We start from the raw sequence: 15,000 nt of genomic DNA, 5'->3' as shown, positions 1-15,000 counted from the left end.
CATACATAAGATACGTGTACACGCATACATAAGCACTCATACATTCACATGTATGAATGCACTACGTACATTCATAGAAACACATATATTTTTATTATTTGCAGTAGTAGAATTTTATCACCATGCACTATACCTTTTTCTTGCGTGCGTTGAGGTAGATGGGGCTGGGCTTATTGAATACGGGGATGCCTTTTTCGTATCTCGCAGCCGTTGAATTCCATCTAGTTCTTCTTCTTCTTCTTCTTCTTAATAATAATAATAATAATAATAATAATAATAATAATAATAATAATAATAATAATAATTATTATTATTATTATTATTATTATTATTATTATTATTATTATTATTAGTGTTATCATTCTAGTGATGCTCACAGAATGGGTTTAGCGTCGCGTAACAAAGCAGTCAGAGCGAACTTTATATCCCGTAAGTCTTACACCTTTTTCTCCTGCAGTCTTACGCGATGCAGTTGTACCTCCGACAAGTGTGGTTCGACCCTCGCCTCCGGTTCAACAAGACGGACCTGGGCAAGAACGAGTTCTCCATGAACTGGATGTTTGCTGCCAAGCTCTGGAAGCCAGACACCTTCTTCATCAACGGCAAGAACTCATACGTCCACAAGATCACAGCACCAAACACCTTCATCCGCTTACAGCACGACGGCCAGATCACTTGGTCTTTGAGGTGTGTGGGTGAGAGAGAGAGAGAGAGAGAGAGAGAGAGAGAGAGAGAGGAGTTGCACATGTGTCTTATTTATCAGCTTGTCGGCAGTGTAAATCAGTAATAAAACACGATTTTTAAGGCGAGAGACAGATTATGAATTGTGGAACAAGCTGTACTAAGAGGAATGAAAATATAAAACTTAGTGAGAGAATAAGAAAGAAAACGACAGAAGAAATGAAGCTGAAAATGAGATAATCCTAAAAATATAGAGATTCTGAGTAATCATTAAAGCTATACCAGCAACAAAACGAATCTAATAATAAACGAGAGAAGAAGAATGGGTAGAGAGAAATGAAACTTAGATATAGTACTAAAAATAAATAAAATGGAAAATTTATTATGTGGCAGGTTAAGGTTAGGTCAGTGTGGGTTGGACACACAGTTTCGTGCTATGGGAAAATAAAGAAGGTGTGTGGATAGCTGGATGATGCTGGTGTACGCTTGAATAGTATATTCTATTAAAAAATCTAATTTCTATAACCATAGCCATAATTTTTAAAAGGGTGGACCGACATGTCAGCAGAAGGCTTCGGTCAGATGACCAAAAGCTCCAGCTGCGAGTCTTCATATGACTAAGAACAGCGTCAGGATACACTAGTTTCCTGACAATTCTTACCTAACCTAGCATATTCTGGGGACAACTGTGCCACCGGTATATAGGTAACATAGTAGGTAATTGTGGGTAGACAAGAGTAAATAAGATAAGATAAGAGAGAGATAAGATTTCGTTCGGATTTTTAACCCCGGAGGGTTAGCCACCCAGGATAACCCAAGAAAGTCAGTGCGTCATCGAGGACTGTCTAACTTATTTCCATTGGGGTCCTTAATCTTGTCCCCCAGGATGCGACCCACACCAGTCGACTAACACCCAGGTACCTATTTGCTGCTAGGTGAACAGGACAACAGGTGTAAGGAAACGTGTCGAAATGTTTCCACCCGCCGGGAATCGAACCCGGGCCCTCCGTGTGTGAAGCGGGAGCTTTAGCCACCAGGCCACCGGGCCACCCCAATATATTGTTGTGTAAGTGTGGTTAGATAATGTTAAGTAGAAAAGTGTGCAGAGCGTGTAGTAGACAATAAATAGGCAATATACAAATAACCCGCACACTGGAGAAAAAACTTTGGTCCAAGTCGGAGCGAAACGTCGTCATAAGCTTCTTTCTTCTGTTTGCGGGTTATTTGTGTATTGTTTCAGTCACGGTATTGTGCCTTTTTGTTCTTCAATAAACAGATAAGTGTAGGTAAATAAGAGTAACATAAATATGTGTGTGTGTGTGTGTAGACAAAAATAAGTAGACAAATTACAAATATTTCGTACCGACAAGCAAGTTAATGTGGCACAACATGCGATTTATGGCATTTTGCTGAGGAGACGTTTCGCCCACCATGGACTATCAGTTCTCCAAGTCCCTGCCGGGTGAAACGTTTTCTCAATAAAATGCCACAAACTGCATATTGTGTCTAGTTAAAACATTATGGTTAAGTTACTGGGTATCAGCGGCATTTTCTGGGTTTATAAATTTTTTGGGTATGGAGAATACAGCATAATTTTAATGTGTGACTGCAGTTTACTGCATTGAAAATGGAAGGAAAATCATCATATTTAATTTATATATAATTTTCTTGCATTTCCCCTTTGTTTTAAAAGTATTTTTTCTCAAACTGACAGACTGACTGTAAGAGCCAGCTGTAAGATGCACCTCAGGAAGTTCCCCCTTGACACCCAAATTTGTCCCCTGAGTCTCGCCTCCTGTGAGTATTAGCTGATCAGAGAGTATTCTCTCTCTCTCTCTCTCTCTCTCTCTCTCTCTCTCTCTCTCTCTCTCTTACTCACTACCTTCATTTTCTTCTCTTGAGCACCTCCACCAATTTTTTTAACTTCCTCTTGCTTCCTTTAGTTTCCCACTTTTCCAGCCTTTCATACCCACTCTTGAAACTGTGTATCGAGTTTGCCTCCTCTTTCACTTCCTTCCACTTGACCATTGGAAACTCTATAATATAATAAAAAAAAATTCACGTCGAAGTGAATCTTTCTGTATTTTTAGTTTCTACGTATTTCCATTTGATTATAGTTCCCATGCATTCCTTCGACTATTTTGTATGTCTTAATCATGTCTCCCCCAAGTTTTTACCCTCGAGAGTCGCCATGAGTATGTGTATTTGTTTAATATTTTGTTTCTTTTCATAATTTATTTCAGTTGTGTAGCTCTAAAATAATAATAATAACAATAATTATATAATAATAATAATTATTATAATCTAATAATAATAATTATTATTATATTAATATAATAATAATTATTATAATAATAATTATTGTTATAATAATGTAATAATAATTGAAATAATAATATTAATAACGACAATAATAATTTAATAATAATATTAACAATAATAACAATAATAATTTACTATCATAATCATTATTTTAAACATTTTTCATTAACTTTAAATTTTAAAATGAAATTATTAAAAGAGTTTAGTGTTTTGGACTCCATCAAGAGTACAATAAACCAGCGCCAGTGAACTGTACAACCTTAGCGATATTAAATCACGATATTAAATTCGCTTAGTGAATTTAATATCGTGATTACTCACACTGTATCGTGCAAAATATGTAATACATCATATTAAAGCCACCTTACGGGTAGGAATAGAACTCATGGCGAGTGAGTTGTAAAACTACAGGCCCGTGCGTAAGCCACTGGACCAGCTGGCTACAGTACGATTCACCCAGGTATGTATATTTATACACCATAGGGAGGTTAGCATGGGCCACCACTGTGACTACAAATGCTCACCTTACAGGACAATTACTGATATGCAAAATTTTGCAAGATCTAAATATGACAGGAAGAAACTTGCATTACCATCATTCTGTGCCATATTAGAAAAATATTTTATAACAGAGAAGTAATGTATTAGGGGCCCATTGGCCCATGCTAGGTAGGTCCTTCTCATGCCCATTCGCACTCATAATTTTTTGTTTAATAATTTTTTAAAGCTAGCCTTAAGAACGAAACTTTGTTATTATTATTATTATTATTATTATTATTATTATTATTATTATTATTATTATCGTGAAGAAATGCTAAGCCCGTAACGGGATCACAGTGTCGGAGGAGAGGAAAATCATCATTCTTAATTCAAGAAATTGAAAGTTACCTTTAATTTCCTGGCTGACGAGCCCATCACTTGGCTCAAGGGCCTTCCCTCCCTTTTCCCTGAACTACAGCAAACACCAGCATGCACTATTCCTAAGGACTTTATAGGGTTTATCTCGGTAATATCTAAACAATGTAATGTAGAGTATGTCTATAACATGTGTGATGGTAATAAAGTTGGTAGAATTACCAACAATATGTAAAGTAAAAGGACACAAGTGCAACTAATGTGACATTTATTGTGGCAACGTTTCGCTCTCCAGGAGCTTTATCAAGCCATTACAAACAATACATGGACACAGAGGGTATATAAATTAATACAATTAAACAAAACAACGGCAGCTTCACCATCTCCGAAGTCTTAGCAAGAATCCTCCTGAAAACAGTAAACCCTGCCATCACATAGTCTCTCTTGTTATACTACACAAAGCACAGAGAGTGAACACTGAAACAAGCTGCCTCATTCCAGTTTATATTTGTCCAACCTATTTTTATGTTACCCAAGTAATAGCTTTTATATCCTTTACTCATGTACGAATTAATTGCCCTACCATATTGTATTACTTTTGTCACTACCACTACTACTACTACCACTAGTGAACATCGAAATGGTACCTCACTAGTATTCACCTCACTCTGAGCCTTTATATACCCTCTGTGTCCATGTATTGTTTGTAATGGCTTGATAAAGCTCCTGGAGAGCGAAACGTTGCCACAATAAATGTCACATTAGTTGCACTTGTGTCCTTTTACTTTACAAACATGTGTGATAACGTACAGAACGTCCGTTTTACGTGTGTTCATCAAATTTACTTCTACAAACCTAAATTTAGAAAAAAAATATGAAAATTTCATGGTACACTTTTGACACAGACGGGTATAACTCGGAGGATATGGTATATCGCTGGGCACCAGCACTAGTGACGGTGGACGCGGATGTCAGCATTGCCCAGTACGAACTGTTTAAAATCACCACCACCTCTGCTAAAGTCACAGTCAGGAGAAAAGGTAAGAGGGTTCGAACTTTTTCAACAATCACTATGGTCCGGTTCTTAAATTCTTCTTACATGGTTAAATAAATTATAGAGCCAAATATACACATACACACATACATTTATGCGATAACTATTGAAGTTTTCCTTTGGCTGGAGGTACTCTATAATACATTTAGAAAAACATATATTTACTGTAAAATATGCGTCAAATATTAAAGCAACGAAGTGTAAATCGGTGAGACGTCTAGACATTTACAAATTTACTACTCTGCTATAACTCTGTATTTTCCTCTTTCCTGCAGAAAACAGACGCCCAGGTAAGTTACAGACGAATTATTGTAGGTTATAGATGAATATTTGTTACTTAGAGATGAATTATTGAAAGGTATAGATGAATTGTTGTAGGTTAGTTAGCTGAGAATGGCAGAATAGTATCATAGAAGGTATAAATATAATCTACGACATATCGAGACAACTTCTTTTATATTTGCATGTTTGATTATAGATATAGGACTTTTATACGTCTATAATGTGAAAAACAATGTAGGAGTAGAACAGACATTTATCGTAGCAACATTTCATTCATTGTACAGCTTTATCAAGTCACCATCATTAAGTTAGGTAAGGTTCGTCAGGAAAAAGGACAAGTGTTTCCTGACTCGGGTTTTAGTCAGATGATGACCCGCCGTTGGAGCTTTTGGTCATCTGACCGAGGCCTTCCACTGGCTTACCGGTCCACCCCTTTAAAAATTATGGTCAGTTATAACCATTTAGCATTTTTGTAGCCTTCTAGAGTGTCACTATCACAGATATAATAAAACCCTACTTGAAAGCTTGCTCTGGATCTCTGCTTTTTCTTCGCTACTGCTGTCCTCTTTACAACGCTGTAAAAATTTCAACGACGTAATTGCATCAAGTCATTAGGTGTTATTTCTGGAAAAAAAATCATGAACAAGTTGTTTAATATGGGGGACAAAGTACTTCCAACACTGCGTCCAATTTTCTAACGATTTAAATCTCCACTGAAATAAATTGCATTTAAGGAAAGGCCTAAAGATTTTTGCTTTAGACAGTTCGTCTTGAGGAGCTGCCAGCTTAATTTGTAGACAATGCAAAAATTATGTCTATGAAAATTTTTGTAAACTCAAGTTTGCAAATTTCCCTTCATTTTTTAGTTTTGGTGTATATTTATACACGAGTTTGAAAATTTACCTGCAAAGGATGACATGAAATTACTTACAAAAAATTATTTGCCGAAGTAAATTTTGTGGGTAAGCGCCCCCTGGCGGCCTGGTTCTAGATTAGACCGTAAGCTTATGAAGCTTACGGTCGCCCAAGAATGTATCGCTTGTAACAGCATTAGCCACCCATTCTAACATAACATCTGACCAGGTTCCGTTCACGAAAAGAAAAAATTTTAAGCTCTATTGCTAAATTATTTGCGCACACACACACCTATAAATTATATATATATATATATATATATATATATATATATATATATATATATATATATATATATATATATATATATCATATATAAAATATCAATAAAAATATCCACTACTGGTGCTTATCAGCTTCATTACTGTCACTTGCCTTTTGACAGTCGTCTTCAACATAGTTACCTCTGGACAGTCACCTTCATCACTTCCACCTGTGGACAGTCATCCACTTTCCCCATTGCTACATTTATACAGGTACTCATTTTCACAATTTTCACCTGTGAACAGTAACCTCCATCACTGCCGCAGGCGGACACCCTTCATTATCACGTATGTGCACCCACCTTCACCATTATCCCCTGAAGTTAACACTGAGATGGTCACTGCTCTTCCAGAGACCATCTCTACGCTCAACGTCAAGTTTCACCTCAAGAGGCTAACTGGCTTCTTCTTATTACAAGTGTACGTTCCCTGCATCCTCATCGTCTGCTGCTCGTGGGTTGCCTTCTGGATCACGAAGAAAGACGTTCCTGGTAGAGTTTGCTTAGGTGAGGTACAGTTTGATCAAGATGCCCTGGGTGAAGAAAAATTATCCAAAGATTTCCGCTTGTAGCTCTTTCTCGAAACGTGAGTTTCATTGTTTTGGCAAAAAAAGTATTTGTCTGCATGCTACTGCCTGTCTCTAATGAGTTTCAAAAATATATTTGTTAGTACATGGGAACTTCTTATCATGCATGTGCCAACTTGGCGTATTCGGATAATTAAACACTGGTATTTGTATGAACTACATCTATTTAGTAAATCTAAAAGATAAAAATATACTTTTGTCAACTTTTCCACAAGAAAGGCTGGGTATCTGAGTGATTTTTCTTCATCCTGATATATTTACATATATTTAAAAACTTAACTATATGGCTAACTATATGTCTAACTGTATAACTAATTATCTATCTACCCATTTTATAATTTTAACCTTCCTCTCATCCATTTCTGCTGCTTCTTTCATTTCCAGTCTCCTTCCTTCCTTCTTCGGGACTCACTTCCGGGTCTTCCCTCCTGAGAAATCCTATTCCTCTCATCTCCATGCATAAACTTCGCTATTATTTTATTGCTTGCGCTCATCATGCTAAGGTAGTTTGAAAATATCGAAATTCGAATAATTTTGCACCCGAAGTAAATCGTAAAAGAATAATGGCTGAAATATTTAAAGATTCTTATTTTTTAAGCTCGTTGCTCAGGAATCTCTTGAATAATAAGAAAAAAAATCATGTCAACAACGTATATAGCGTTTATAATATGTTAATGTTTGCAAAGAACACTGAACCTATAATGGTTGGTCAGAATTAAATACCGCCTTTAAAAAAAATTAAAGGGGAGTTCAATCGAGAAAAATATGAAAAAAATATCGTTAAAACTTATAAAAAATTCATGACGGATTTATTAAAATTCAGAGGATTTATTAAAATTTAAAATAAACAGGTTTCTCATTATTTGTGCAGACGCTCTGTGAAAAAAAATTGATTTACTTAGATTTTATACTGAATATAAATTCTTTTGTGGAAGATAGTCAATAATAGCAGAAAAAAAGTGGTCAAATGGACCTGAGGTTTTCTCGCCGGTTGTCAACAGTTTGATTGGTCATAGATCGATCAGCAATTAGGAGACGAAGGCTCGAGCCTGCATCATGTCTTGCGCTGAATGGTAAAATAAACACAAATGCACTACACTGCGATTCTTTATCGACTACGTTTCGCCCACACACAAAAACAGACCCGTACGAGTTAAACGCTTCATGGACCCACTTCACCCCCCCTCCCCCCCTCAAGCCACCTTCCTCCCTCAGCTCTACTGGAAGATGTATTTTCCGGAAACTAAGATTAATTCCTTGGAAAATGAGTAACTTATTCAGTAATTATGTAAATATCATAAGAATACTTGTACAAACCCTCGTTGTGTCACATTATCTATAAGCGAAATGATTTTCAACAAACACACTTAATTTGTTATTGAAAAAACGCAGGATTTACATTATTATTACTTTTGAACAATGCTTTTAAAATAAATTGCTTCAGAGTTCAATAGATACAGATCTGCAGATTATACTGTAACGTGATGTTTGCAAATCTTTCGTGGGTCTGTTACAGTATATATATTCTGTCTTTCATCTGAATACCGTTGCTGGAACCATACACAAATAACGACGTTTCGGTCCGACTTGGAGTTTGTAAGCGGTCTAAGTCAGACCAAAACGTCGTCTAAGGTTCTCTCTTCTATGTGCGGGTTCTTTGTGCATTGCTCCACGGAACTAATGTTGTTGTTATAGGTCTGCTATTTTTCATGGGATCTCTTTGGAATTTTGGTCAATATGTGCCTTATGTCAGCTTTCTCAAAAAGTGTCGGCACGCTAGTCAGAGACAGTCATCCTCGTACCCTCCTCCTTCCCTATTATTCCCCAAAATTAAAAACGTGTTTTAAACTCTCATCTGTTCTCATTGATTTTAAATACTGAATACATTTCCAATGACCACTACTGCATTTTTATTTTAGAAAAGTAACAAATTAATTCACTTTTCAACTAAAGATATGATTATGGAATCATTCATCACTAACTTTAAATAATTGTTTCTAACCAGCATTTAGTCTGTTTTTTTTCAGGATTGTCTTCACTCTCTTGATTTCCGCTGCTGCTTTCATCTATAATGTCATGATGTCTTGTAATCTAACTTTTTTAACATCGTACACCAACTAATATAAAGAAAATATTTGTTATTTCATGAGACTGCATATCCCTACATTGGAATATTTCAGCATCGTTGTTAAATAAATTCTTTCCAAATAAATTAATGATAAATAAAGCTACATGCGTGGCATTATAGAGCGCATCACACTTGGTAACACACGTTGCTCCACCTCACGTAACTGCCTCTCTAAAATCAGGTGGAACTACAGTGCTTTCTCTGACCAAGCTGGGTGTTGGAGGGCGTTCTACAACACTCAAAGTATCTTACCCAACATCCCTCGACTACTTCGTCATCCTCTGCTTCATCTACGTCTTCGGGGCCATCGCCGAGTTCGCCCTGATAAATTTCCTCGAGCGGGTGGCGAAGGAAAGGAGAGGCCAAGTGGAAGAAGCGAAGAAAGCTTTAGACAAGCGAACTGAAGCCGAGCTTGCCATAAAGGAGTTCAATATGGTGGGTCCCCATAGAGAATTTACTTTAGTTTTGCCTTTTCAGTGGTCTGCGTCCTCATGGTGTGCCATTTTTCTCTCGTATGGCCAGGTGTGACCACTGTGCTGTCCATGACAACGCTAGGATTCGGCGGGCGCTCTGCCTGGCCAGCGGTCTCCTACGCTACGGCCCTCGACTACTTCGTCATTCTGTGCTTTGCCTTCGTGTTTGCGGCTGTGCTGGAGTTTGCCTGTATCAACTTCGTCGAGAGGGCGGCCAACAAGCGACGAAAGAAGCTGGAGGATCTTAAACATCAGATCACAGAACGCATAATGGTGTGTTGAGCGGGCTGTAGTGCATTCTGTAATCTCCTCGATGCTATGCACGTCGAGGCGGAGGCCTGTAGCTGATGTATATAGTCTTGATGTATATTAGTGTAGTGCTAAGCACACTACAACGCTCATGTAGCAGCATGCGAGACCGGTGGTCGGCTTCAAGCACCCGTCTTAGGCAAGGCGAGGAAATGTTGGCCTTAGATGACTTTTTTCTTCTGATGTAGCATGATATTACATGGGTTTTTTTCTGATTTTGATGTAATGTACCAGTTATATTTATATTTACGTGTTTTAGCCGTACTTTTTGTTTAATTATAAAATATGTATTTTTTTAGTTTAGAGTATTGAAGTGTATTATGATCATCTAAAAATTTTTATCTGCATTTTTTTATTTGTGGTCCATTTACATCACAAAAAACTTCCAGTAAATACAAGTTCCTTTTCTTAGGTTGCTTAGAGGTATATTTAGTTGCATAAACGTAAAAACAACATAAATTTATCTCTCTCTCTCTCTCTCTCTCTCTCTCTCTCTCTCTCTCTCTCTCTCTCTCTCTCTCTCTCAAAATTGGTATTAATTCCTAAATTTTATGTTAATTGTGTTGAGAATAATGTGCATGACCACAGTGGGATTCTGCATGAACATCTTGATCAATGCAAAGAAAATCCACAATAGTTCAGTGGAACAGCATAGCACCAGAGCTGTCGTTCTGCCATCAAGCTGCAGCGCAGAACAAATATCAGAAAGCATTCTCCCAATCGAGTTACATCTACGTGTGTACAATTATCCGTGTCCTCAGCGGACAGAGGATCGAGCCTTCATTGCTCTCCACCCTATGTGGCCCAGATGCGTTTAGCGCTGCTCACCATAAGTGAGTAGAATGTTGTAGAATTACGAAGGAAAAATGCTATAGAAGTCATACAGTGCCTGGAGAATAGGTGGTGATGAGGTCTGATCCATGGAAAGTCAGTTCCAACTCCTTGGATCAAGAGACCCTCACCGGAATCACCCTCCTTTGAAGGGTGATTCCGGTGTTGTATCAGAAGGCATAAAATACTGACTAATAAATATATTAATTCCATGTGAAACGCTTGGAAAGTTATACTACGATACGTTTCGCTGACTAGGGGCATTTTTAACACATTGAAAAAACTCATGGTGAGCGAAACATCTCATGGTAAATATTTCCAAACACTGGATATGTCCGCGCTATTCAAGGGAAAAAGCTGTATCTCCTATCATACTGTGGAACTATGAGACAAATATACATGGGATGAACGTTACTGTATCAAATGGTGATACCAGTATATGTAAATAGACACTTATGTACAGTTCAGAACGTTTCGCCCCTCGAGGCGAAACGTTTCCTCTAATAAATGTCCAGAACTGTACACCAGTGTCTTTTTCCACGTCACAGTGTCAGCATCTCTCTCACTCTCGAGTGTCATCACAGGTAATTCCTGAATATTAGCTTTGATGGCTCCTAATTATAACTGCAATGTTGTATTATATAAACTGTAGCATTAGTTTACATAGATTATGATGAACTGATTTTACGTTGACTCAGACTATGTAGTAAGTTTAGAATAGAAATTCTCTAACAAAAAGTTGTATGCCGTGTATTTTTTGTGTGTGATTTCAGTATTTTGTTGTCATCAAGGCTAATTCCGTTTCCTTCAATATTACTTCGCGTAAGAGATGAAAAGAATTTTTTATTCCTTTTAATTTCATTAAAGTCCTTTTTTTCTCCCCTTTTCTTTCCTGGATTCTGTATAATGCATTGAGTTTTATCTCAGTGTTTTTCCTTTTTTAACCAGTATTTCTTCTCGCTCTTGAGAAAGTGTGATACCTTTGAGAAGTTCAGTAATTCTTTGTCATTTTCTATAAAGGGACCGACTCTCTCATCCTAACCTGCATATTCTCTGTTTTTCCTTAATGGTATGAGTCTAGAGAACACTTCTTGCTCCAGTGAGTTCGTCCTCACGAAATACTGTTATTCGTGCTCCCTTTTTGACATATTTCAGTAAGATCATGATTTATTTGATCCCAGTTAATGTATTTATTGTCGAATCTGAATTAACTGAATATACCATCATAAAAGTCCTAGTGTTTTGCTTCTCAAGGTCAGTGTGAATGTAAGAGTAAACTTCAGTTAGGTCGTGGCCCAAGTTTTCTGCACTAGTCACCGTCAGGTTCCATTACTGATCCTCATTGTTTGTGAACTTGAGGTCACGAATATTTTCTAGCTTGGTTGGTTCCACTATTTACTTTCTTAAAGCGAATTTATCTCTAAGTCTTATTAGTCTGTGTGTGACTGTTTATCCTGGGATTCTCTTTGCTATTACAGCATTTGCTACATTCCTCAATTTCGGATAGATTAAGTTGAAATCACCAAGAAACTCGATGTTTGGAGCTGGGATTGAAAACATACAACTCGAAACAGTATTCAATGATCAATACGTAGCATTGGAAATGTTAGAAATTTGTAACTGGTGGTTTATATGCAAGTGTAATAAGTAGATTTTGATTTTCAACTTTTGTTACCTGAACGTCGACTTTATTACTTGTGACATGAAGTGACATGAGTGATTCTTTAACATAGACGAGAAACTTTATTTTCAGAACGTTTTCTTGGTCGCATCTAAATATAATGTACCCAGATAAAGACATACGTAAAGTTCAAGACATTTATCGAGGAAACTTTTCGTCAAGAGTATCTTCATCAATTATACTGAAGAAGCCATTTGTGGCGAAATGTTTACTCAATAAATGTCTTTATTTGTGTATATGTCTTCGTCTCCATACTGACTGCATCACCACACTTGTTCTCCAGATGGTACCTGGGAATCCATATATTTCATAGTCAAAATGGTATTTTATGTGGGTCTCCGTGAAGACTGCTAACACTGTATTTGTCTCAGTGAGGAGTCCACTAATAAAGTATTTTGTTAGTGCTTGGTTTAAGACTGTGTATATTTTACAGGAAAAAAATCAATGTTATTTTCCGGGGGATTTTTTTTGCTGTTGTTGACAGTGATATCTGTAACTGTGAGAGAGCCACTGGTATTGTTGCCAGTCCAACAAGCGTTCGAGATGGTGGTAAATTCTTGCCATTTCTCTCTATTACTTTTCGCTTTACGGCACTAAAAAAAATCCTGGTTCCTTTCAAGTGGTACGAAGGTCAGTCTGTGTTGACGCATTGTTTCTTATAAAACATTTTAGGGTGAAAAATGTCTACAGGACGTAAGAGGATATAAGTCTTGAATTAAGTGATCACATCAGGTAGTCAAATCTGCAGGTGCTGTTCCTTTTCCCGGACATTCCCTATCTACTTGCATCCCAAACAAAGAATTTACACATTTCAATTTCGATTTGAAATTGACTGTGATTTTTGGAATCTGATTCGTTGATTTCCAGACATGTACCAGAATACGTGGCAGCCAATCCTCTTACAATATGTGATGACTGGAGTACTCCTCTTGTGTACTTTACTGCTTACATAAATTATTCCTTTCGCTGCAACAGCACTCATATTAAAGTCTTCTGTTGTACGTGAGTGGCAGTTTGTGTACTACTCTCATCATCAGCATCTCTTTTGCAGTCTTCATAATTCCAGTCCTTTCACGCTCTCTCTCTAAATGAAAATCCAGACAATTTGAAGAACCTGAGTTTCAAAGTGTCTACATATTATATTACGGGAGGCTCTAAACCCGTGTGGGTCATTTAGCTCAGCCGTCTGTGCCCACCTGAACCTCTTTAAGTTGAAATTGCAAAATAGAATATTGTTCAGTGTCTTCTCTTTTCTTGATTTTTTCTCTGTAATTTTTTCTCTCTCGTTGCCTCAACTAACGAGGATCCTAATGGATACCCATATTGTTTTAAAAGTACACTTTCTTCTAATAGTGTAAGTTTTACTCCATACTGTCTTCAGCTAAAGCTCGTCATGAGAGTTTGAGAGAGAGTGTGTGTGTGTGTGTGTGTGTGTGTGTGTGTGTGTGTGTGTGTGTGTGTGTGTGTGTGTGTGTGTGTGTGTGTGTAGTTTGTCTTTTCAGATGAATATGAAACAGAAACTTGTATTTTTTTTTACACCCCGACAGGACTGCTGCTGTCTTTTCTTGTCTCATAAACGCGTGAGAGCAGGTACATCCTCTTTCTACTATTTACACCTAATTCATACTACATATACATTTGTGCATGTATGTGTATACACACTCACCCGAGTTTCTTATTTATTCCTAGCTCTTGTAGTTTTTTTCTTTTAACTCCATAAGGAAGTGGAGTAGTATGTCTTTTTCGTATGTAATGTGCATCATAAGAGGCTATTAAAATGCGGGGAACAAGAGGCTAGTAACCCTTTCTCTTACATTAATTACTAAAATGATAAGAAAGGCAATTTTTAAGGTGCAAAGAATGAGTGTTTGTAGGGGAGGGATAATTTGGATGAAAATTAAGAACTGATTCTTAATGTTATGAATGGAAAGAAGTTGGATATCATAGCTCTAAGTAAAACAAAGCTAAAAGGGAGAGAAGAATTTCAGGAAAAGGGAGAGTAACTGAGTAACTGAATCGAGAGTATCTGAGAGAATCAGAGCTGAAGAAATGGGAAGAGTAATATTAAATGATCAGCTATGGAAGGGGAAGAGGGATTATAGGTGTTTAGAGGTTTACAGAGTTTGCGCCGCAGAGAAAGAGATATTTTGCGAGGTCTTAAGAGAATATTCAGTGAGTTCTGAACCAAATGTGAAAAATTATTGTTGTGAGGGACCTAAATGATAAAATAGAAGGAGCTTTTGTAGATCTCATAGTAGGCTAGTTTAGAGTGCTGCAGTTAATTGGTACTTGGGGTCTCTAAGTGAAGGATGAATAGAAAGAGGTTTAATAATAGGGAAAAAAGGTGAGTGGTGCGTTGAGGTATATGTGGAGACAAAAAACGTTATCTATGGAGGCAAAGAAGGGAATGTATGAAAGTATAGTAGTACCAACACTCTTATATGGGTGTGAAGCTTGGGTTGTGAATGCAGCAGCGAGGAGACGGTTGGAGGCAGTGGAGATGTCCTGTCTAAGAGCAATGTGTGGTGTAAATATTATGCAGAAAATTCGGAGTGTGGAAATTAGGAGAAGGTGTGGAGTTAATAAAAGTATTAGTCAGAGGGCAGAAGAGGGGTTGTTG

The 15,000-nt window shown here is 37.2% G+C and overlaps 1 protein-coding gene across 5 annotated transcripts in view; it reads left to right on the top strand.

Moving 5' to 3' along the window:
- The window catches only part of LOC128692253 (gamma-aminobutyric acid receptor subunit alpha-6-like), a 368,693-nt gene that overhangs the window by 348,493 nt on the left and 5,200 nt on the right, over positions 1 to 15,000 (top strand). For 2 of the 5 annotated variants that reach the window (XM_070096302.1, XM_070096298.1), the window contains 6 exons: positions 458 to 687; positions 2,396 to 2,478; positions 4,764 to 4,898; positions 5,188 to 5,202; positions 6,726 to 6,878; positions 9,268 to 9,521. In XM_070096302.1, coding sequence (XP_069952403.1) covers positions 458 to 687; positions 2,396 to 2,478; positions 4,764 to 4,898; positions 5,188 to 5,202; positions 6,726 to 6,878; positions 9,268 to 9,521 — 870 coding nt within the window. Of the gene's footprint in view, positions 1 to 457; positions 688 to 2,395; positions 2,479 to 4,763; positions 4,899 to 5,187; positions 5,203 to 6,725; positions 6,879 to 9,267; positions 9,522 to 9,608; positions 9,833 to 15,000 lie in introns of all 5 variants that reach the window. The other 3 variants (XM_070096300.1, XM_070096301.1, XM_070096299.1) reach the window with 3 other exon arrangements.

This window comes from Cherax quadricarinatus, chromosome 53, assembly GCF_038502225.1.
Source record: "Cherax quadricarinatus isolate ZL_2023a chromosome 53, ASM3850222v1, whole genome shotgun sequence".
Lineage (NCBI taxonomy): Eukaryota > Metazoa > Arthropoda > Malacostraca > Decapoda > Parastacidae > Cherax > Cherax quadricarinatus.
This window is presented reverse-complemented; position numbering and strand designations above follow the sequence as displayed.